This window comes from Esox lucius, chromosome 4 (genome assembly GCF_011004845.1).
Source record: "Esox lucius isolate fEsoLuc1 chromosome 4, fEsoLuc1.pri, whole genome shotgun sequence".
NCBI classification, from domain to species: domain Eukaryota; kingdom Metazoa; phylum Chordata; class Actinopteri; order Esociformes; family Esocidae; genus Esox; species Esox lucius.
Window position 1 is genome coordinate 34,273,431 of NC_047572.1, and position 23,942 is coordinate 34,297,372.

The 23,942-nt window shown below is 41.7% G+C and overlaps 1 protein-coding gene across 3 annotated transcripts; it reads right to left on the reverse strand.

Annotated features, from left to right (window-relative positions):
* Positions 1 to 1,741: 1,741 nt before the first annotated feature.
* LOC105007733 (endothelin receptor type B) lies at positions 1,742 to 21,986 on the reverse strand. 3 transcript variants are annotated; one of them, XM_029119390.2, is made up of 8 exons: positions 21,901 to 21,986; positions 11,285 to 11,830; positions 5,856 to 5,968; positions 5,570 to 5,774; positions 4,608 to 4,757; positions 3,661 to 3,794; positions 3,180 to 3,288; positions 1,742 to 2,959 (listed from the first exon to the last, which is right to left on the reverse strand). In XM_029119390.2, exons 2-8 carry the CDS (start codon positions 11,501 to 11,503, stop codon positions 2,822 to 2,824), a joined length of 1,068 nt encoding a protein of 355 aa, XP_028975223.2. In that variant the 5' UTR covers positions 11,504 to 11,830; positions 21,901 to 21,986; the 3' UTR covers positions 1,742 to 2,821. The 3 variants fall into 3 exon arrangements, with proteins under 3 accessions (XP_028975223.2, XP_028975222.2, XP_028975224.2); XM_029119389.2 differs by having other exon boundaries at positions 21,772 to 21,977; XM_029119391.2 differs by having other exon boundaries at positions 2,805 to 2,959; positions 3,163 to 3,288; positions 21,772 to 21,977.
* Positions 21,987 to 23,942: the final 1,956 nt, after the last annotated feature.

The following is a 23,942-nucleotide window of genomic DNA, read 5'->3' on the forward strand; positions in this document are numbered from 1 at the left end:
CAGTAAGAATTCCGGCTCTCACAGACCTGTTAGTTTTTCTTTAAAAAGCCCTCCTGTTCTCCGCTCATTTCCTGTATTAACTGCACCTGTTTGAACTTGTTACCTGTATAAAAGACACCTGGTCTTTTTCTCAACCTTGAGAGGGAATGTCTCCCCTGGTAAGACTCAGTGGATTATCACAAAAATTAGATTTATTTCAAAATCCTGTAGGATATTAAGATAAAAACATTCGCTGTTCATTTGAGTTTACAACAAAGTTCATATGAATGTAAAACCAATAATCTATTCAGTATCAATTATCACATTAATATATGTTGAATGTTTCAAATCATTAGGGTTGATTGAGTCTATTGATAGTATATATAGTATATTGCAAATCAATAGGACCATGCATCTATGTCTAAGCTGTTATTACATTCAATGGCTGTGGGAGCACTTCTATTAAAATGACACCCCTGGCCTGATGCCAAATAACAGTTATTGGGTTCAACAGAGCTCTATCCATCTCTATGTCAACTGCAATTATTGCAGATAAAGTGTTCTATCCATATCTATAGGTTAACTATAGTTATTTGGGTCCAGATTGTATTGTATCTAGTTTTTTTTTTTTAACAATCTGACAACTCCAGCAATAGATATATTTGAATTAAAAGAAAAACACATTGGTAAAGTAAATATATTTCAAAATAGTAACAACATATAATACAGTATTTGTGAATATACCTGGTAATATTATTGACAGTTGAATAAATGTCTTGAAATAATAGTTTCTTATAAAAAATACATCTCAAGAGAGTCAGACAGTCTGAAGATACAGTTCAAAGCGTTTATACATTGCATTGATAAGACTGGATACAACATTCCATGTCCCCATAAATCTGGTTATATACACACTTGTTTCATTCTAATTCTAACCACGAGCTCTGAAAATTTTGGGAACAGTTACCACAGCTTTGCAACTCAAAGTTAGAACTAGTTCTGGCAGCAGTATGAAGTTGAAATGACAACATCTGGTATTATCATTATATTGTGATTATGAAGTTGAAAGGAAAACATTAAGAAATTGATTCATTCTGAAAACAGATGTTACCCTGTGTCCTCATGGTGAGTATTATGGCTTCATAATACTTCATCCCACAGGAAGGTCTACAGGTTGAGTATAAAGGCTAACTTCTTCTCACAGGAAGGTCTACATGGTGAGTATTAAGGCTAACTTCATTCCACAAGAAGGTCTACAGGTCGATTATCAAAGCTAGCTTCATCCCACAGGAAGGTCTACAGATTGAGTATCAAGGCTAGCTTCATCCCACAGGAAGGTCTACCTGGTAAGTATAATGGAAAACTTCATCCCACAGGAAGGTCTACATCAGTGTTTCTCAACCCTGCTCCTAGCGCCCCCCTGCCCTGCATGTTTTAACTTTTAATATTTCTCTTAATATTTCACCCGGCACAGCCAGAAGAGGACTGGTCACCCCTCTGAGCCTGGGTCCTCTCTAGGTTTCTTCCTAAATCTTGGCCTTCATAGTGAGTTTTTCCTAGCCACTGAAATTCAACACTACTGTTGTTTGCTCCTTGGGGTTTAAGGCCAGGTGTTTTTGTAAAAGCACTTTGTGACAACTGCTGTGGTAAAAAGGGCTTTATAAATACATTTGATTGATTGATGTTTTAGATCTCTCCCTTCTTTGTCACACCTGATTCAATAGATCAGTTCATTATCAAGTCCTTCATGAGCTATGTCGGGTATGTTAGGGCAGGGTGAGATCTAAAACATGCTGGGCAGGAGGCGTCCAGGAGCAGGGTTGAGAAACACTGGTCTACATCCCACAGGAAAGTCTCCATGGTGAATATTAAGGCTAGCTTCTTCCCACAGGTTTGCATGGTGAGTATTTAGGCTAGCTTCTTCCCACAGGTCTGCATTGTGAGTATTAAAACTAGCTTCTTCCAACAGGTCTGCATGGTGAGTATTAAGGCTAGCTTCTTCCCACAGGTCTGCATGGTGAGTATTAAGACTAGCTTCTTCCCACAGGTCTGCATGGTGAGTATTAAGACTAGCTTCTTCCAACAGGTCTGCATGGTGAGTATTAAGACTAGCATCTTCCAACAGGTCTGCATGGTGAGTATTAAGACTAGCTTCTTCCAACAGGTCTGCATGGTGAGTATTAAGACTAGCTTCTTCCCACAGGTCTGCATGGTGAGTATTAAGACTAGCTTCTTCCCACAGGTTTGCATGGTGAGTATTAAGACTAGCTTCTTCCAACAGGTCTGCATGGTGAGTATTAAGGCTAGCTTCTTCCCACAGGTCTGCATTGTGAGTATTAAGGCTAGCTTCTTCCCACAGGTCTGCATGGTGAGTATTAAGGCTAGCTTCTTCCCACAGGTTTGCATGGTGAGTATTAAGGCTAGCTTCTTCCCACAGGTCTGCATGGTGAGTATTAAGGCTAGCTTCTTCCCACAGGTTTGCATGGTGAGTATTAAGACTAGCTTTTGGTTAGACCTTCTTGTTCTTGTTCAGCTGCTTTCTGTTCGTGCTTCCCTGTGTTTACATTTTTCAGTGCTGTAGTAAAGTCTCAAAGCATCTTCAGTGTCTGGTAGTGAAGTGCTGTCGCTGAGATGTCACAGCAGGGTTGAACCATTGGTCCCAAATAGAAGAGGTAACTGGGAGTGGCCAAGGGCTGGGAGAGGTGTGAAGGGCTGGGGGAGAGGCCAAGGGCTGGGAGAGGTGAAGGGCTGGGGGATTGGCCAAGGGCTGGGAGAGGTGTGAAGGGCTGGGGGAGGGGCTGTAGCTTAGTTGAACTGGACAAGGGACAGGTGGTGTTTGTGATTAGGTGGATGTGTATTTCTGACTGGAGCGAGAGCTGGTTCTGTCCAATCCGTTTCCATGACAGCTTCCCTTCCAGCGAACACCATCTCTCTCTGGAGTCACATTTCTGCTCCTGGTACACCAGCAACACAGACATGACTACAGACACACAGACAGACAGATAAATAGACAGGCAGAAAGATAAAGTCTATTTAACTTTCTATTTCTAAACCTGTTGTTCTCAAAGCAGATTGGTGTGTGTGAGTAAAGGTCTGAAATCAGCAGCAGATTGTATTTACATTCCTCAGCTGTTTTCTGCTTGATGCAGAGAGCTGTATGATATGACCACATGTCTCTCTCACCTTGCTGTCTCTCTCACCTTGAAGCAGTTTTTAAACTTCTGGCTGACGAAGTAAAGAGCGACAGGGTTGATGCAGGAGTTGAGTGATGCCATGTTGATACCAATGTAATCCATCACCAGCAGGAAGCTGCAGGGGTCAGAGTTCAGGGGTTAGATGTCATAGAGTTTCATCACAACAGGAACTAGAGAACAATTGAATTAAGTCTCATGATACCACCAACCACCCGATAAAGACAAAGAGTGTGTGTATAGAGTACCTCAGTAGTTCACAGCAGTTGGGGTGTGTGTGTGTGTGTGTATAGAGTACCTCAGTAGTTCAAAGCGGTTGGGGTGTGTTTGTGTGTGTAAAGAGTACCTCAGTAGTTCACAGCAGTTGGGGTGTGTGTGTGTGTATAGAGTACCTCAGTAGTTCACAGCGGTTGGGGTGTGTGTGTGTGGGTGTCTGTCTGTCTGTCTGTGTGTGTGTGTGTGTGTGTGTGTGTGTGTGTGTATAGAGTACCTCAGCAGTTCACAGCGGTTGGGGTCATTTGGATCATAGATCGTTTTCTTCAGGATGCGGCTGAGGTGGAGTGGAAACCAGCACAGAGCAAAGACCACAACCAAGCAAAACACTGTCTTAGCTACTTCCCGACGCTACAGACAGACAGACAGGCAGGTTTAGGCAGACAGGGTTAGGCAGACAGACAGACAGACAGGCAGACAAGGTTATGTAGACAGACAGGCAGACAGGGTTAGGCAGGCAGACAGACAGACAGGCAGACAGACAGAGACAGAGAGCAAGACAGACAGACAGACAGACAGGGTTAGGCTTTTACAAAGTAGTACATCTGAAAATATTGTGGATTTGATTTGACAACTGGACTTAAAGTTTCTAATAACGGCATGATAACAGATAACACACACAAACAACAGCCAGACTAAAACAACAGACAGAGACAAACCAACAGGTTAAAAAGACTGATTAAAAGAACAGACAGAGACAAATCAACAAGTTAAACAGCCACACTAAAACAACAGACAGAGACAAATGAACAGGTTAAACAGACAGATAAAAAAAAACAGACAGAGACAAACCAACTGGTTAAACACACAGGTTAACACAACCGACAGAAACAAACCAACAGGTTAAACAGACAGATAAAAAAAACAGACAGAAAGAAACCAACAGGTTAAACTGACATAAAAAAAACAGACAGAAACAAACCAACAGGTTAAACAGACAGATAAAAAAACAGACAGAATGAAATCAACAGGTTAAACACAGGTTAAAACAACCGACAGAGACAAACCAACAGGTTAAACACACAGGTTAAAACAACCGACAGAGACAAACCAACAGGTTAAACACACAGGTTAAAACAACCGACAGAGACAAACCAACAGGTTAAAACAACCGACAGAGACAAACCAACAGGTTAAACAGGCAGATTAAAATAACAGATGGACCTGTTTCATGTGGTCGTTGAGAGCGATCCTCATGCCTTTCTTCCTGCTCAGCATCTCACAGGACATGAGTGTATAGAAGATCCCGGTGCAGACCAGAGGAAGACAGAAATAAAACCCAAAGAGCCACCAGTCCTTCACATCCTGGTAAAACTGATAGAACAAAGTCAAAACGCAGCCATCAGTCACATCCTGGTAAAACTGATAGAACAGACAGAGACAAAACGCAGCCATCAGTCACATCCTGGTAAAACTGATAGAACAGACAGAGACAAAACGCAGCCACCAGTCATTCACATCCTGGTAAAACTGATAGAACAGACAGAGACAAAACACAGCCACCAGTCCTTCACATCCTGGTAAAACTGATGGAACAGACAGAGACAAAACGCAGCCACCAGTCCTTCACATCCTGGTAAAACTGATAGAACAGACAGAGACAAAACGCAGCCACCAGTCCTTCACATCCTGGTAAAACTGATAGAACAGACAGAGACAAAACGCAGCCACCAGTCCTTCACATCCTGGTAAAACTGATAGAACAGACAGAGACAAAACGCAGCCACCAGTCCTTCACATCCTGGTAAAACTGATAGAACAGACAGAGACAAAATGCAGCCACCAGTCCTTCACATCCTGGTAAAACTGATAGAACAGACAGAGACAAAACGCAGCCACCAGTCCTTCACATCCTGGTAAAACTGATAGAACAGACAGAGACAAAACACAGCCACCAGTCCTTCACATCCTGGTAAAACTGATAGGACAGACAGAGACAAAACGCAGCCACCAGTCCTTCACATCCTGGTAAAACTGATAGAACAGACAGAGACAAAACGCAACCACCAGTCCTTCACATCCTGGTAAAACTGATAGAACAGACAGAGATGATAAAACGCAGCCACCAGTCCTTCACATCCTGGTTTAACATACTTAAAACAGCAGTCATTTTAAATCACGTTTACCTTCATAAAGACATTGTTTTGTTGAGGATGCAGCAGACAGACTCGTAGCTTACTGCCTCTGTAAGGCATCTCCAGCATGTCGAAGGCCAGGGCCTCTGGCACAGCCAACAGGACAGCCACCAGCCAGATCAACGTCACCTGGATCGCTTTCCACAGAGGAACACCTATCCCCTTCACCCTGCTCCACGAGGTTACAGCATGGTACCTAAACACACACACACACACTTAGCAGCCATATGCGTGTGCATGTACAGTCGTCCGTGAGTGTGTTTGTGCACGTACTGACCTGTCGATGCTCAAGGCACAGAGGCTGAGGACAGTGATTCCCACCGAAGCCTTCTGAATGAATGGCATCAACTTACACACATGAACCCCAAATGGCCAACTCTCGGCTATCAGCTGGGGAGGAGAGAGGAGATGAGGAGAGGAGGGAGAGGAGAAAGAGGAGATGAGAGAGAGGCGAAAGAGGAGATGAGAGTGAGGAGAGGGGAGGAGAGAGGGGAGAAAGAGGATATGAGGGGAGGAGAGAGAGGAGATGAGAGAGAGGAGATGAGGAGAGGGGAGGGGAGATGAGGGGAGGAGAGAGAGGAGATGAGGAGAGGAGAGGTGGATTGAGAGAAGATTAGAGGGGAGGAGAGAGAGAAGGTTAGGAGGAGAAATCCATTAGCAGCTTATCTTACACTAATTAATCCAACCTTATAAACTTAACTTACAGTATGTCAGTCTGTCAGTCTGTCTGGGTGTGATGACAGTTAGTCTTTCAGTCTGTCAGTCTGTCTGGGTGTGATGACAGTTAGTCTGTTTGTTTGTCTGTCAGTCTGTCTGGGTGTGATGACAGTTAGTCTGTTTGTCTGTCAGTCTGTCTGGGTGTGATGACAGTTAGTCTGTTTGTCTGTCAGTCTGTCTGGGTGTGATGACAGTTAGTCTGTTTGTCTGTCTGTCAGTCTGTCTGTCAGTCTGGGTGTGATGTCAGTTATTCTGTTTGTCTGTCAGTTTGTCTGGGTGTGATGACAGTTAGTCTGTTTGTCAGTCTGTCTGTCAGTTTGTCTGGGTGTGATGACAGTTAGTCTGTTTGTCTGTCAGTCTGTCTGTCTGTCTGGGTGTGATGACAGTTAGTCTGTTTGTCTGTCAGTCTGTCTGTCTGTCTGGGTGTGATGACAGTTAGTCTGTTTGTCTGTCAGTCTGTCTGGGTGTGATGACAGTTAGTCTGTTTGTCTGTCAGTCTGTCTGGGTGTGATGACAGTTAGTCTGTTTGTCTGTCAGTCTGTCTGGGTGTGATGACAGTTAGTCTGTTTGTCTGTCTGTCAGTCTGTCTGTCAGTCTGGGTGTGATGACAGTTATTCTGTTTGTCTGTCAGTTTGTCTGGGTGTGATGACAGTTAGTCTGTTTGTCAGTCTGTCTGTCAGTTTGTCTGGGTGTGATGACAGTTAGTCTGTTTGTCTGTCAGTCTGTCTGGGTGTGATGACAGTTAGTCTGTTTGTCTGTCAGTCTGTCTGGGTGTGATGACAGTTAGTCTGTTTGTCTGTCAGTTTGTCTGGGTGTGATGACAGTTAGTCTGTTTGTCTGTCAGTCTGTCTGGGTGTGATGACAGTTAGTCTGTTTGTCTGTCTGTCAGTCTGTCTGTCAGTCTGGGTGTGATGACAGTTATTCTGTTTGTCTGTCAGTTTGTCTGGGTGTGATGACAGTTAGTCTGTTTGTCAGTCTGTCTGTCAGTTTGTCTGGGTGTGATGACAGTTAGTCTGTTTGTCAGTCAGTCTGTCTGTCTGTCTGGGTGTGATGACAGTTAGTCTGTTTGTCTGTCAGTCTGTCTGTCTGTCTGGGTGTGATGACAGTTAGTCTGTTTGTCTGTCTGTCAGTCTGTCTGGGTGTGATGACAGTTAGTCTGTTTGTCTGTCAGTCTGTCTGGGTGTGATGACAGTTAGTCTGTTTGTCTGTCAGTCTGTCTGGGTGTGATGACAGTTAGTCTGTTTGTTTATCAGTCTGTCAATAAAGTTAGTCTGGTTACAGGACTGACACATTCTGACAGTGAAATAATGTACATGGTTATCCTGGCCTGGATTTGACTTGTTTAAAGTCCACTTGTTGGAGTCACTTGTGTTTTATTTATTTATCCTTGATTTTACCAGAAGTTACATAGAGATCCGTGTGAGCCTTGGCCAAGAACAGTGTATACATAGAAAACCCATTTAAAGATGAAAACACTACATTTACAGCTAAAACAGTACATAGGAGAGTTTAAAAGTGCAGCTTTAAAAACATTACATTAATGTTTAGCAGCCCTTCAATCTGCACCAATCACAATTAAATGATCAAGTTCCAAGATTTCTGAGGGGTCCTTGGGTTTTCTGAGGAGTCCCTGGGTTTTGAGTGTTTTTACAGGTGGTTACTATGTTGACTCTGAACTCTCCCCACTGCTCCACATCAAAACCCAGGCCTCCAGGAAGCTGATTAATGTCTCTCCTCATATTATTCTCCAGGAACCTGAGGTTAGCTAACTGACAGGTAAGAAGATTGACTGACATGTTAGCAGAGAGTCTGAGCTTTGCAAACAGATAGGTTAGCACACAGTAAGGTTAGTTGGCAGTCATAAAGGTTGACAGACCAGTTTACAGACAGAAGAAGAAGACAGACCAGTTAACAGACAGGTTAGTTGACAGGCAGGCTAGAAGACAGACCAATTAACAGACAGGTTTGTAGAAAGACAGCTGGGCAGTACAGACTGATATTTATCCTCTGTGTGAATGTTGTTGAGGGAGTTGTCTGTCTTCTACAATTTCTCCCTGGTGTAGCTCAGCCATGATTTCTGGCCAAGCTCTGCCCAGCCTGATTCCTTCTGTATTCCTTCTTTACACTTTGGCAGAACTGACACTATTCTGTTTAAATTCAATGTTGAGTGCTTCTTGGATAATTGAAAATGAAATAATGTTTTTATACCAAAAAATGTAGCAATATGTAGAAGCAGTATTTTCCACTGAGAATGGAGTGATTTTTTTACACGGGGAAAAAGGAGGTCCGGAGACCATGCAAGAACTGATTTGTGACTGAGTTGAATGTCTGACTGCTGGGCTCTACTAGCAAAGTCAATACAGTCTTATCACAAATGGACTGCTTGACTAAAGTTGGTAAAAACCTTGAGCTGCAGTTCTAGAATAATAAATGCATTGTCATATGATTATGTTAGGGTTGGTCTGTTGGGCCTGTCGGGTGTCGTTTAAGATATGGTATCATCCCACTAAAGGCAGATTGGAAAAGGAAAGAAATAGGGAAAAGGGATTATTCTACCTTCTTCCATGTTTAACAAACAGCCTGTACACCAGGTTTAAGCTCACAAATCAAACACAGGCTAAAAGAAAACAGAGAAAAAACAATAAATCCCTGAAAAGGTTAAAAACCTGTGTTAACTACACACTTTTTGTCCAAATAGCAAGTTGAGGAAAGAGTAGCTAAAACATTAATTTCTGTAACAGAGCAAAATACATACCACATTTAGTAGTCATCAATTTGTTGTGAAACAACACATTTACATTGTAATACATCGCATAACGAGGTGTTAAATGGTGGTTGGTGGGGGTCCCTTTGGTTGATGCTTGGCAATGTGGGTGGATTGACTTCCTGCCTGTTGGGCCCTGTCCGGGGCCTCCCCCAGATAGGGCCACAGTGTCGCCGGACCCCCCGTCTCAGCCCCAAGGTCTTACACTGCTATATCATTGTGCTGGGGGAGTAGGGTCAGTTCTCCTTCTCCACTATAAATCCTTGTTGATATGAGGAATGCATCCTCAGATTTCTTTGTCCATATTACTTTTTTCTACTCTCCCTCTGTCCAGTGCCAGGGTTCTTTTGCCCATCTTAATCTTTTATTTTTATTGGCCAGTCTGGGATATGTCTTTTTCTTTGCAACTCTGCCTAGAAGGCCAACATCCTGGAGTTGCCTCTTTACTGTTGACTTTGAGACTGGTGTTTTGTGGGTACTATATTATGAAGCTGCCTGTTGAGGACCTGTGAAGTGTCTGTTTCTCAAACTAGACACCCTAATGTATTTGTTCTCTTGCTCACTTGTGCACCGGGGCCTCCCACTCCTCTTTCTATTCTGGTTAGAACCAGTTTGTGCTGTTCTGTGAAGTAAATAGTACACAGCGTTATAAGAGACATTCAGTTTCTTGGCAATTTCTCGCATGGAATAGCCTTAATTTCTCAGAACAAGAATAAACTGATGGCCATTTTGAACCTGTAATCAAACCCACAAACGCTGATGCTCCAAATACTGAACTTGTCTAAAGAAGGCCAGTTTTGTTGCTTTTGTAATCACTTTTCAGCTGTGCTAAAATAATTGCAAAAAGGTTATGTAATAATGAATTATCCTTTCAAATTGATAAGCTTGGTTTAGCAAACACAACACGTCTGATTGATTGATGTGTATGTAGAGCCCTCTGGTTCCCATTGTCTTATTCAGTCATATTCCTTATGTCCCTGTCTGTGAACTTTAATATTGTATTTCTTACCATAATTTAGCTTTTTTAAATTCAAGATACCTAAAAACTTTAAAACTGACTGTACACCCACTGTCTTCTTCATAGAAAATAGTGACACAAGTTGGTGTCACCAAAACTTGAATTTACATGTTTTAGGGTTTGGAGCCAGAGGGGCTATAAATGACATTTTGAGCAAATATGAGTTCTATATATCAAATGTAAGCTCTCGATGAGCTCTGTTCAGAACCAAATTGTCTCTCCCATAAAGTTTGTTCAATGTCACTTATGCCCCTCTGGCTCCAAATCCTAACATTTATGTCTGTAATCTTATTTCTTTAATTTACAAGGCATCAGTCCTACAGTGTTGTCAATGAGGGAAAGATGGCTAGGAAATAAAGTGTTGACCAAACACAGAGAGATACTCACCAACAACACACACTGTAATTAAATGTTGCTGAATCAACACCACAGCTGTAACAAACAGCCCTATAAATATTATTTGGTTAAATATGTATAGCTGAATTAGGTCCAGAGTTGTAACAAACAGCCCTATAAATATTATTTGGTTAAATGTGTATGGCTGAATTAAGCCCAGAGTGTTAACAAACAGTCCTATAAATATTATTTGGTTAAATATGTATGGCTGAATTAGGCCCAGAGTTGTAACAAACAGCCCTATAAATATTATTTGGTTAAATATGTATGGCTGAATTAGGCCCAGAGTTGTAACAAACAGCCCTATAAATATTATTTGGGTCATTATATTCCAGTGGCTGTAATACACTGCTATGACTGCTCACTATTATATGTGTTTGCTGGCAGCACTCTAATACAGAAAGATGTTTCTCCCTGGAGTCTGCTGATCTGACTGCTTACGGTGAATGTGTGTTTGTGTCATGTGGTGTGTGTGTATATACTGTAGTGTGGGAATGTGGTGCTTGTGTATTGTGTGGTGTGTGTATATACTGTAGTGTGGGAATGTGGTGCTTGTGTATTGTGTGGTGTGTGTATATACTGTAGTGTGGGAATGTGGTGCTTGTGTATTGTGTGGTGTGTGTATATACTGTAGTGTGTGAATGTGGTGCTTGTGTATTGTGTGGTTTGTGTATATACTGTGGTGTGTGAATGTGGTGTGTGGCGCTTGTGTGTTGTGTGTGTGTGTGTATATACTGTGGTGTGTGAATGTGGTGTGTGGCACTTGTGTGTTTTGTGTGTTGTGTGTGTGTGTGTGTGTGCTTCTACCAACCTTGAAGACATTGATGGGGATAGCTATGAGGATATAGAGTAGATCCCCAAGGGCCAGAGAGCCAATCAGGATGTTGGGTCCGTTCCTCATGCACTTGTTCTTGTAGATGATCCTCAGCAAGGTGGAGTTCCCGATTATCCCCACGATGAAGATGCCACAGCTCACCACGGTGTTGATGTATTTAAAGGCATGCTTGATCTCTGTGGGCTTGTTGCACATGGGGGGGTATGGAGCCGGGGGGAGTGGCCGGGAAGTGGGAGAGAGGGGGGGGGGCCGGGAGGGTGTTATTGGAGGCCAGGGGGTCCAAGGGGAAGTTGTGGGATTCTGTGTTCTGGGTAAAATCCCTGGGGGGTTGAGACGATGTGTCACGACTGAACTGTGATGGCGAAGCTGCAGTTACAGCCAGAACACACAGCAGAATTATGGGCCACATCCTCTCACACACACATGCACACACACACATGCACACACACACATGCACACACACACATGCACACACACCGACTGTCAGGCTGCCCTGGATCTTTGTGCTCTCCTTTGTTCTACCTGTAGAAACACAAAACACACACAAACACTGTTCACTACTGCTGTAACTATGTGTGTGTGTGTGTGTGTGTGTGGGCGTGTGTGGGCATGTGTGTGTACGTGTATGTGTATGTGTGTGTGTGTGGAAACAGAGGGACTTTGTTTTCAGGATCCCAGTCATGTGGCCCCTGATGCCAAGGGGCTTGTTGTAAATGAGGGGGTGGGCTGGAGTTATGAAAGAGGTGATTGATAGGATGTCTGGAGGGACAGACACACCCCCCTATCAGCCCTCCCAACACCCCCATCCTACATCCTCCATCCCATTCTCTTCACTGTCTTACAGTCCCTAACCGTCAACTGTAAGGCCACTTTCAAATGGTTTTGAACAGAAGGCATTCTATGCTGTCTGTCTAGCCATCACAGTGTGTTTGGGGCTGTGCTGTGTATGTTTCGGATGAACATGAAGAGACAATTAAAGACCACTTTTTCAAATACACTATTGATTGTTTTGGGTTTCTCTGGGTTCTTGCTAGCTGGCAATGTATGCTTACTTCCTTAAGAAAATCAGTGTAAGCTAGGCTAATGTTAATGTTAGCCCCCTTCAATAGCATCCCATATGAAATTACTAAATCAAACTAGTAAATCATAAGGTGCATTTGCAGTTTTGTGGAATGTGTTTTGGTTCAAGTTTTTCCCCATAAAAACTCACTTTAATAAAGTTAAGATAAGAGGTAGATAAGAGTTTTTTCAGCATGTACTTGTTTTACTTTCATCAATAAAATACAATTAATCTTTTACAGTTGCATGCGTGCTAAAACAATAATAGGCAATTCCTGGAGGTTATTTGGGGCTCCTGAGGGCTGACAAACTTTATGTCTCAAAATGTGTCAATTGCAGTGACAGCAACCCCTTCCCCCTTACCTACAACGAAAGGATAATTTGCAATGACATCTCAGTAGGAAACCTCCCTAAATGCATCCCACAGTGTATCTGCAGGTTTCAGGAAGTTACATTTAAAACGTTTTGTTGTTTTTGTTTTTCTCACACCTCATCAGAATCAGAAAGAGTTTTATTGCCAAGTAATTTTCACAACAAACAAGGAATTCGTTCTGGCCATTGGTGCAACAATTAATACAAAAGAAAAAAAAAAAAAAGGGATTCCACAGATTTATTTCCCATAAACATGCCAAGTTTGAAAGACCTCTTGAAAATTTTTTCTTTCCCTTCAACAGATTTCAACCACTAAAGAATGTTGCCGTTGTCTAACAACTTCTGATTGAATTTGCACTTTCCCATGGCACCAGCAGGACGTTGAACAGCCAATGTCCACTATGTAGATAGCTAAATTATCTAGCTTGGTACTAGTTATCTACCTCATAAACAACTGTACTGGGAGAAAAGCAGCCAACCGTCACGAGTGTCTAGCTCACATCTAACCTTCTGACTGAAAACGTGGTTTCTCACTGCGTGCAACCAGAGCTAAAATGCGTTCACAAACCACACATAACCACACATCACCTCATCACAATGCTAACGGTACTTAAAACATTTTAAAACATTTAAAAAGACTAAATAAGACAATTTAAGACATTTCAAGGTATTTCATTTAGATAAATTAATTTCGGACTTTTTAAGGACCCACACACATCACGGCCCCACTGAGGGGAAACAGCTCCAGTATGGGCTCTAGTGAGACAGAGAAGCAAATTTGAAGAGGCACTGCCGTCTTCCAAATCCGCTGTGTGGGAACCTTTTGGATTCAGCATTCAATATGATGACGAGGGTAAGAAGACCGTAGACAAAGTACCGTCTGCAAGCATTGCTTTACCATTGTCGGCTACTAGAGTGGAAACACGATGACATCATTCATACCAAAACTGTACCGTTACAGTAACCCACAAACTGCGATACACTGCACCCCTACATCACACTGCGTACTACTCCATCCTAACCCTAACCCGATTCAATACTACTCCGTCCTAACCCTAACCCGATTCAATACTACTCCATCCTAACCCTAACCCGATTCAATACTACTCCGTCCTAACCCTAACCCGATTCAATACTACTCCGTCCTAACCCTAACCCGATTCAATACTACTCCGTCCTAACCCTAACCCGATTCAATACTACTCCATCCTAACCCTAACCCGATTCAATACTACTCCGTCCTAACCCTAACCCGATTCAATACTACGCCGTCCTAACCCTAACCCGATTCAATACTACTCCGTCCTAACCCTAACCCGATTCAATACTATTCCATCCTAACCCTAACCAGATTCAATACTACTCCATCCTAACCCTAGCCCGATTCAATACTACGCCGTCCTAACCCTAACCTGATTCAATACTACTCCGTCCTAACCCGATTCAATACTACTCCGTCCTAACCCTAACCCGATTCAATACTACTCCATCCTAACCCTAACCAGATTCAATACTACTCCATCCTAACCCTAACCCGATTCAATACTACTCCGTCCTAACCCTAACCCGATTCAATACTACTCCGTCCTAACCCTAACCCGATTCAATACTACTCCATCCTAACCCTAACCCGATTCAATACTACGCCGTCCTAACCCTAACCCGATTCAATACTACTCCGTCCTAACCCGATTCAATACTACTCCGTCCTAACCCTAAACCGATTCAATACTACTCCGTCCTAACCCTAACCCGATTCAATACTACTCCGTCCTAACCCTAACCCGATTCAATACTACGCCGTCCTAACCCTAACCCGATTCAATACTACTCCGTCCTAACCCTAACCCGATTCAATACTACTCCGTCCTAACCTTAACCAGATTCAATACTACTCCGTCCTAACCCTAACCCGATTCAATACTACTCCGTCCTAACCCTAACCCGATTCAATACTACTCCGTCCTAACCCTAACCAGATTCAATACTACTCCGTCCTAACCCTAACCCGATTCAATACTATTCCACACTGAACCAAAGTCTCAATTCAATACTGGTCCACACTGAACCAAAGTTCCGATTCAATACTACTCCACATTGAACCAAAGTCCTGATTCAATACTACTCCACATTGAACCAAAGTCCTGATTCAATACTAATCCACACAGAACCAAAGTCCTGATTCAATACTACTCCACATTAAACCAATGTCCTGCTTCAGTACTACTTCACACTAAACCAAAGTCCTGCTGCAGCACAACTCCACACTGAACCAAAGTTCTGCTTCAGTACTACCCCAGACTGAAACAAAACCCTGCTTCAAACTAACCCACGTTGAACCAAAGTCCTGCTTCAGTACTACTCCACACTGAACCAAATTCATGCTTAAATTTTACTCCAAATGGAATTAAAGTCCTGCTTCAGTAGTGCTACACATTGAACCAAAATCCTGATTCAGTAGAACTCCCCACTGAACAAAAGTGCTGCTTCAAGCCTATACCACAATATTCCAAAGTCATGCTTCAGTACTACTCCACACTGAACCAAATTCATGCTTAAATTGTACTCCAAATTTATTTCAAATCCTGCTTCAGTACTGCTACACATTGAACCAAAATCCTGATTCAGTAGAACTCCCCACTGAACAAAAGTGCTGCTTCAAGCCTATACCACAATATTCCAAAGTCATGCTTCAGTACTACTCCACACTGAACCAAATTCATGCTTAAATGGTACTCCAAATTTATTTCAAATCCTGCTTCAGTACTGCTACACATTGAACCAAAATCCTGATTCAGTAGAACTCCCCACTGAACAAAAGTGCTGCTTCAAGCCTATACCACAATATTCCAAAGTCATGCTTCAGTACTACTCCACACTGAACCAAATTCATGCTTAAATTGTACTCCAAATTGAATTCAAATCCTGCTTCAATACTAGTCCACATGGAACCAAAGGCCTGCTTCAATACCAGTCTACATGGAAACAAAGGCCTGCTTCAATACTAGTCCACATGGAACAAAAGGCCTGCTTCAGTACTACTCCACACTACCCCAAAGTCCTGCCTTAAATCCACTACACGTTGAACCAATGTCCTGCTTTAGTACTACTCCACATTGAATCAAACTGCTGCTTTGGCGAATTTGCAAGTTCATCAAGGAGCATGTTAACTTCTGCCTGTTCTCCATGGAGAAAGTTATGTCCTGCCTCATCCAGGTGGTGACACACATCTCTGCTTGGAGGTCAGCCCCTCACCTCAACCTCAAAACGACTTCCTACTACTTCCTCTGGGGTAAAGCCTTTTCAGTTCAGGACTACACATCACAGCTAACAACACCAACAACTCCAACTTGATGTGACACCGGACAACTCTTTGTAGTTCTCTGCAAACATCATGGCAGTGACTCAATCCTAATGGGTATTCGTAGAGTACAGGCTTGTGTTGTCAGTCCTGATGGTTATTCGTAGAGTACAGGCTTGTGTTGTCAGTCCTGATGGTTATTCGTAGAGTACAGGCTTGTGTTGTCAGTCCTAATGGTTATTCAATCAATCAAATTTATTTATTTCAAATGTATTTATAAAGCCCTTTTTACAACAGCAGTTGTCACAAAGTGCTTTACAAAGACACCTGGCCTTAAACCCCAAGGAGCAAACAACAGTAGTGTTGAATTTCAGTGGCTAGGAAAAACTCCCTAAGGTCGAATTCTAGGAAGAAACCTAAAGAGGACCCAGGCTCAGAGGGGTGACCAGTCCTCTTCTGGCTGTGCCGGGTGAGATATTAAGAGTTCAATTGGAATAATAAATACATTTCTCTGGGCTAAATCCAGAGTCTATTTGATTTTAGACTAGGTCAGAAGTATGACCAGGTGGACAAGGACAGGGACAGCAATGGGCCCCCCAAACCAGGTAATCCGCAGGTGTGGACCAGGACCTCATCTCCTCCTAAAATATAAAACTGGAGGAGACTGAGAAAAGTTAGTAGTGCATTCCTCATATCCCCCAGCACAATAATATAGCAGCATAACACATTGGAACTGAGACGGGGGGGTCCGGTGACACTGTGGCCCTACCCGGGATGAGGCCCCGGACAGGGCCCAACAGGCAGGAAATCAATCCACCCACATTGCCAGGCATCAACCAAAGGGACACCCACCAACCGCAACCCCCCTGAATGAGGGCAGAGTATTGCTAGCAGCGTACAGCCCAATTGCAAAAGTGCGCAACAGAGAGTCAACAAAAAGCCAGTGACTCTTCCCCCGAAAGGCATTGGAGGGAGGGCATCCCAGTGGCGACAAGAGCCCACCTGGCAAGACAGCAAGGGTGGACAGTATCAAGCCTACTGGTCACCTTCATGCCCCCGGGCCAGGCTACACCTAATTATAAACTGTGCTGTAGAGATGAGTTTTTAGTAGACACTTGAAAGTTTGCACTGAGTTTGCATTTCTAAGCTTAATTGGCAGATCATTCCACAGGAGTGGAGCTCTATGAGAAAAGGCCCTGCCGCCAGCTGTTTGTTTAGAAATTCTAGGTACAATTAAAAGGCCTGCATCTTGCGATCTAAGGTTACGTGTAGATATGTATGGCTGGATCATTTCAGCAAGGTAAGTAGGAGCAAGTCCATGTATTGATTTATAGGTTAACAGTTAAACCTTAAAATCAGCCCTAACCCTATCAGGCAGCCAGTGTAAGGACGCTAGGACAGGAGTAATGTATTCAAATTTTTTTGTTCTAGTTAGGATTCTAGCAGCCGTGTGCAGCACTAATTGAAGTTTATTTATTCATTTGTCTGGATAACCAGAGAGAAGAGCATTGCAGCAATCTAGTCTAGAAGTAACGAAAGCATGGATTAATTGTTCTGCATCAGTTTTTGATAGAAAGTTTCTAATTTTTGCAATGTTTCGAAGATGAAAATAAGCAACTCTTGAGACATATTTTATATGTTCTTCAAAGGAGAGGTCAGGGTCAAGGGTAACGCCAAGGTTTTTTACAGTTTTTTGGGATACGACCATGCAGCCTTCGAGGTTCACAGTGAGATCTGCTAACAACGCTCTTTGTTTCTTGGGTCCTAAAACAAGCATTTCTGTTTTATTTGAGTTTAAGAGCATGAAATTATCTGTCATCCACTTCCTAATATCTGAAACACATGCTTCCAAAATAGCAAATTTAGGGGCATCTAAAATTAGATTTCGGATTACATCGCCCAGAGGGAGCATATATAGTGAGAACAATAATGGGCCCAGAACCGAGCCTTGAGGAACTCCAAAGCATACCTTTGACTTGTCAGAGGATATGCCATCCACACTAACGAACTGATATCTTTCAGATAAATAGAAAGGGAGTGATCAATAGTGTCAAAAGCAGCACTAAGATCAAGAAGCAACAGGACGGATGCGGAACCTTTGTCTGAGGCCATTAGAAGGTCATTTGTTACCTTCACTAGTGCAGTCTCAGTATTGTGATGGGATCTGAAACCGGACTGGAGTATTTCATAAATGTTTTTTGTCTTTAGGAAGGCATTAAGTTGTTGGGAAACACATTTTTCTTAGATTTTTGAGAGGAATGGGAGGTTCGATATTGGCCTATAATTGTTTAATATGTCGGGATCCAGATTAGATTTTTTTAGAAGAGGCTTAATTTCCGCAATTTTTAATGAGTTTGGTACGCATCCGGAGGAAAGGGAGCAATTTATTATGTTCAGCATTGGCTGACCTAGCACAGGAAATAGCTCCTTATGTAATTTTGTTGGAATCGGGTCTAGCTGAGAGTTTGTGGGTTTAGAACTCATTACAAATTTTGTAAATGTGTCGAGCGATACGGTATCAAAAAATTCAAGTGTCCCCATTGACACCTGGTCAGGGAGGTTCAGGAAATTTTTTGGACAACTGAGATTTTGAGGACCATAACTATTTAAGGAGTCAGTTATTTGTTTTCTAATGGTGACGATCTTTTCATCAAAGTAGTTCCTTACAACTAAAGTGAAGACCCACTTCACTTGCTAAGCTTTGCTTTTTTGTTAACTTTGCAACTGTATCGAAGACAAATTTTGGATTGTTTTTGTTCGCCTCAATCAGGTTGGAGAAATAAGCTGATCGAGCAGACGTGAGTGATTTTTGGTATTGTAGTGTACTGTCTATCCAGGCTAGTCTGAATACTTCCAACTTGGTGGAGCGCCACTTTCACTCCAATTTTCTGGAGGCTTGCTTAAGTGCTCTAGTATTGTCTGTGTACCAGGGAGCAAGTTTCTTGTTGCCTATTTCTTTTGTTTTTAGTGGTGCAACTGTGTCTAATGTATTTCGCAGTATTGAGTTTAGATCCTCGATTTGATCGTTTACAGATTTATTTACTCTGTCGTTAATGAGCGAACTTGTAAGAATATCAAGGAATTTATTTGTAGTCCGAGAATTTATAGTACGGCTTTTGAAACTCATTGTTTGGGGGGCAAGTGGATTTCTTGTTTTAACGGTAAATGTAATATTCGTAGAGTACAGGCTTGTGTTGTCAGTCCTGATGGTTATTCGTAGAGTACAGGCTTGTGTTGTCAGTCCTAATGGTTATTCGTAGAGTACAGGCTTGTGTTGTCAGTCCTGATGGTTATTCGTAGAGTACAGGCTTGTGTTGTCAGTCCTAATGGTTATTCGTAGAGTACAGGCTTGTGTTGTCAGTCCTAATGGTTATTCGTAGAGTACAGGCTTGTGTTGTCAGTCCTGATGGTTATTCGTAGAGTACAGGCTTGTGTTGTCAGTCCTGATGGTTATTCTTAAAGTACAGGCTTGTTATGTCAGGTCTTGAATACTACAAATCACTGTGCCACAAAACCTCCTGAAACTTTCCCCCTGCTATTCAGACTTCCCAGGTTTTCCCATGTCACCTTGCTCCTCCACACACTCCATTGGCTTCCAGTTAAATCTTAGATTCACAACAAGAGCATGGTGTTAATGTCAGGAGCAGTAAGGGGAACTTTCCCTCCCTACCTTCACATAAGCTGTATCACTCATATCCACCCCATCAACTAAATAATGTCCTCTACGATCAGTTCTCCTGTGCTGCAAGCTACTGTACTAACATAATCATACAGCTGTATCAATATTGTAATATTAGTTTACTACATAATACTACTGTAGTAATTGCTTATAAAGCCACTATAAGATTAGTTTATTGTATAATAATATTGGAATAAAAGTTTATACGCCTACTGTAAGATTAGTTGATGACATAATACCACTGTATTAATACTTTTTTAACCCTACTATAAGATGAGGTTAATAAATAATAGTTAATGATTTCATTGTAATATCAGTTTACTGTATTGACTTAACTCACAGATCTCAGCAATGCACTATCCAGTGTTTGTGGCTAAAGTGAGGGTTAGGGTTAGGGGTTAGCGGTGTTTGTGGTTAAAGTGAGGGTTAGGGGTTAGCAGTGTTTTTGGTTAAAGTGAGGGTTAGGGGTTAGCAGTGTTTGTGGTTAAAGTGAGGGTTAGGGGTTAGCAGTGTTTGTGGTTAAAGTGAGGGTTAGGGGTTAGCAGTGTTTGTGGCTAAAGTGAGGGTTAGGGTTAGGGGTTAGCAGTGTTTTTGGTTAAAGTGAGGGTTAGGGGTTAGCAGTGTTTGTGGCTAAAGTGAGGGTTAGGGTTAGGGGTTAGCAGTGTTTGTGGTTAAAGTGAGGGTTAGGGGTTAGCAGTGTTTGTGGTTAAAGTGAGGGTTAGGGGTTAGCAGTGTTTGTGGTTAAAGTGAGGGTTAGGGGTTAGCAGTGTTTGTGGTTAAAGTGAGGGTTAGGGGTTAGCAGTGTTTGTGGTTAAAGTGAGGGTTAGGGGTTAGGGTAAAGGTTAGCAGTGGCCGGTCTCAGAGGATGACAACCAATACCAACAGACAGTCAATATTGTGACAGTATTAGTCTGCTGAACACTTCAGCTGGACTGACTGCACACACGATCAGGCAGCCATACACACACACACTTACAATTTTTTATTTAAAAGGAGACATCAAAGTTGACTGTCTTTGAAATATCCTGCTTTTACTAGTCCTATCCCTAAACCTAACCTCATTCTAACCCTAATCTCAATACCCCAAAATGTATGCCCAACCCTAACCTTAATTCCAAAAGAAAATGTTTCCCTAAACTTAACACTTATGCCAATCTATACTACATTCATACTATTATGTTCATCGGTTTTATGTCTTTATTATTATTTTGTCTTTTAAATTAATAAATGTACTTTTTTATTTCCATGGTTGTTGCACTGTTGAGGAACTGGTAAGGAAGTAAACAGTTAACTGAACGACCAGTACCCTTTGTTTTCTATTAATATGAAAATTATACGGTGAAACTTGATAAACCTTTTATGTTTTGAATCATATAATGAAATAACACCTAACTGCATAAACATACCTTAATACTAGTTTACCATATAAACTCACTTTAAAATTAGTGTCCAGTATAAATGTACTGTAATGTAAGTTTGCTGTATTCTAGTTATTTTGGAACGTTTTAATACCTTCTACAAATATTCGACTAAAAATGTCACTTTGCAAATGCATGAATAAACGTTCCATATTTCGTAGCGTATTCTGATTGCCTACTCTCCAGAGTGTAGAATTGAAATACGTTTCCATGTTCTTCAGGAATACCTTTATTTTAGGCTAAATAATCGTTCCAACGAAAGACAAACGTATTCTAGGGAAACGTGTCGACAAATGTAACAAAGTTCATCAATAAACTTTCCTAATTTCGTAGCATATTCTGTTTGCCTACTCTCAAACAGGAAGATGTTTTCATTTGAGGAATACGTTTCCCTATTGTTCATTAATAATTAATTAAAAAGAAAGACTAACTTTTAGGCGTCGATATTAACATTTAGGCTATACCTATTACAAAATCAGAGCACACCGCAGAAAATCAGTGCTCAATCATCTCACTAACCCACAGTCTCGCTTTCAATAAAATCTTACTGAATCATCCTATCATATCATATTAAAAGTCTGATTCCAAAATATTGCTTCGACCGTGCACTGTAAAGCTACGATTATAATCTCACCTTAGCCTCTGGGATGATGCTGGGTGTTATTGGTCCAATAAACAGTCAGCCAATAATCCAGTAGGGACAGAACACAATAACTGTTACATAGATATGTTCGTTAGATCTGTCAGTTTGCAGCAAACTCACTTTCAATTAGTTGATCTCGTGCTCTCTGCTCCCAACATTGCAACGCTCTGTTTACAATCTCTCTTCTTTCATCTCTCCACGGTCTCACGCGCGCGGCGGGACAGTGCATTATTTTATAGCTGCGTGTTCTGGGGTTGCAGCTGGGACAACCAATCAATGGACAGATTCTCCAGATTTCTGCTTCCAACTTTCATTTTACTTTGATCAAGTTTCTTGCCTTGTTGAAATGTAATGACCTCAAATTTCGTTGATCTTTATAACAACTACATATTACTATTGTAAAACAACTTGACTACTAGAAGTGGAATTGACTAAGCAATTCCACTTTTCTAACTTAAAACAAAATGTTACATTTAAATTAGGGAATAGTTCATCACCATCAATTAATCCAATTTATTTATGAAGCCCTTTTTACATCAGAAGTTGTCCCAAACTGCTTTTCCAAAACACCCACCCTGAAACCCCAAGGAGCAAGCAACAACAATATTGAAGCACATCACTGGTCAATCCACTAGATATAGATCCTAGTCATTGTACAATATAATGATCCTGGAAGTCCTACTAGATATAGACCCTGGTCATTGTACTATATACAGTATAGACCTTAGTAGTACTACTAGATATAGACCCTGGTCATTGTACTACATACAGTATAGACCTTAGTAGTACTACTAGATATAGACCCTGGTCATTGTACAATATAATGATCCTGGAAGTCCTACTAGATATAGACCCTGGTCATTGTACTATATACAGTATAGACCTTAGTAGTACTACTGGATATAGACCCTGGTCATTGTACTATATACAGTATAGACCTTAGTAGTCCTACTGGATATAGACCCTGGTCATTGTACTACATACAGTATAGACCTTAGTAGTACTACTAGATATAGACCCTGGTCATTGTACAATATAATGATCCTGGAAGTCCTACTAGATATAGACCCTGGTCATTGTACTATATACAGTATAGACCTTAGTAGTACTACTGGATATAGACCCTGGTCATTGTACTATATACAGTATAGACCTTAGTAGTCCTACTGGATATAGACCCTGGTCATTGTACTATATACAGTATAGACCTTAGTAGTACTACTGGATATAGACCCTGGTAGTCCTAATAAATATAGACCCTGGTCATTGTACAGTATATTGACCCTGGTAGTCCTACTAGATATACAGTTGCGTTCAAAAGTCTGGAGAATTGGTAATATACAGCTCCGAAAAAAATGAGGAGACCACTACACCTTTTTCTTTCCTTTCCAAAAAAGTTGATGAACAGAAGCGTTCAATTTGCAGTGGTCTCCCTCTAAGTGCGATTGACACGCAGGTGCGTCCATGTTTTTTTGTTTTCACTGCTCCGTAACCATAGAAGTTAAATGCTTCATTCTTCTTCCATGTTAATATGGATATTCTGCTGCAAATAACCTCTTGTTTGTATACTTTCGCCAACCAGAAGCCCTACAATCGCGATCACAAAACCACTAGTTGACGCGCCTGCGCGTCCTGGTCACACATTGCTCTGGAACTGTAGAAGTTAGAGGCTTCATTTCTTTTCCACAGGAACAATGACATTCCATTGCAAACAACAGGCTCCCAATAAAGTCATTATGTACTTGGATTCCATTAAAGGTGCATTCAGTTGCTACAAGCAATTGTTTAGAGAAAAAATAAATGGCCAAACGGCAAAAGAAGTTAAATATGGAGAGCGAGAATAGTGAAAATGGGTCTGAACATTCAGACGATGAATAGTATATCAGGATAGAATCAACCCATTTGTAAAATAGGGTGAGTGTAGTATAAATGCTATTCTATGATAATGTTTATTATTATTTTGCATTGTTTTAGTGGAATTACTAGGCCTATATGATAACTGGATATAACGGTACGGTAGCCAGTGGTCAAATGTGCTCCTATACTGTGTTGTGTGGAGTGTCACCTGTGGATATAACCATCCAAAGGAAGACTGAACATAACCCTATTCTAATCTCCACCACTTCCAGGCACATGTAGGGAATTCCAAAGGAAATAAAGGC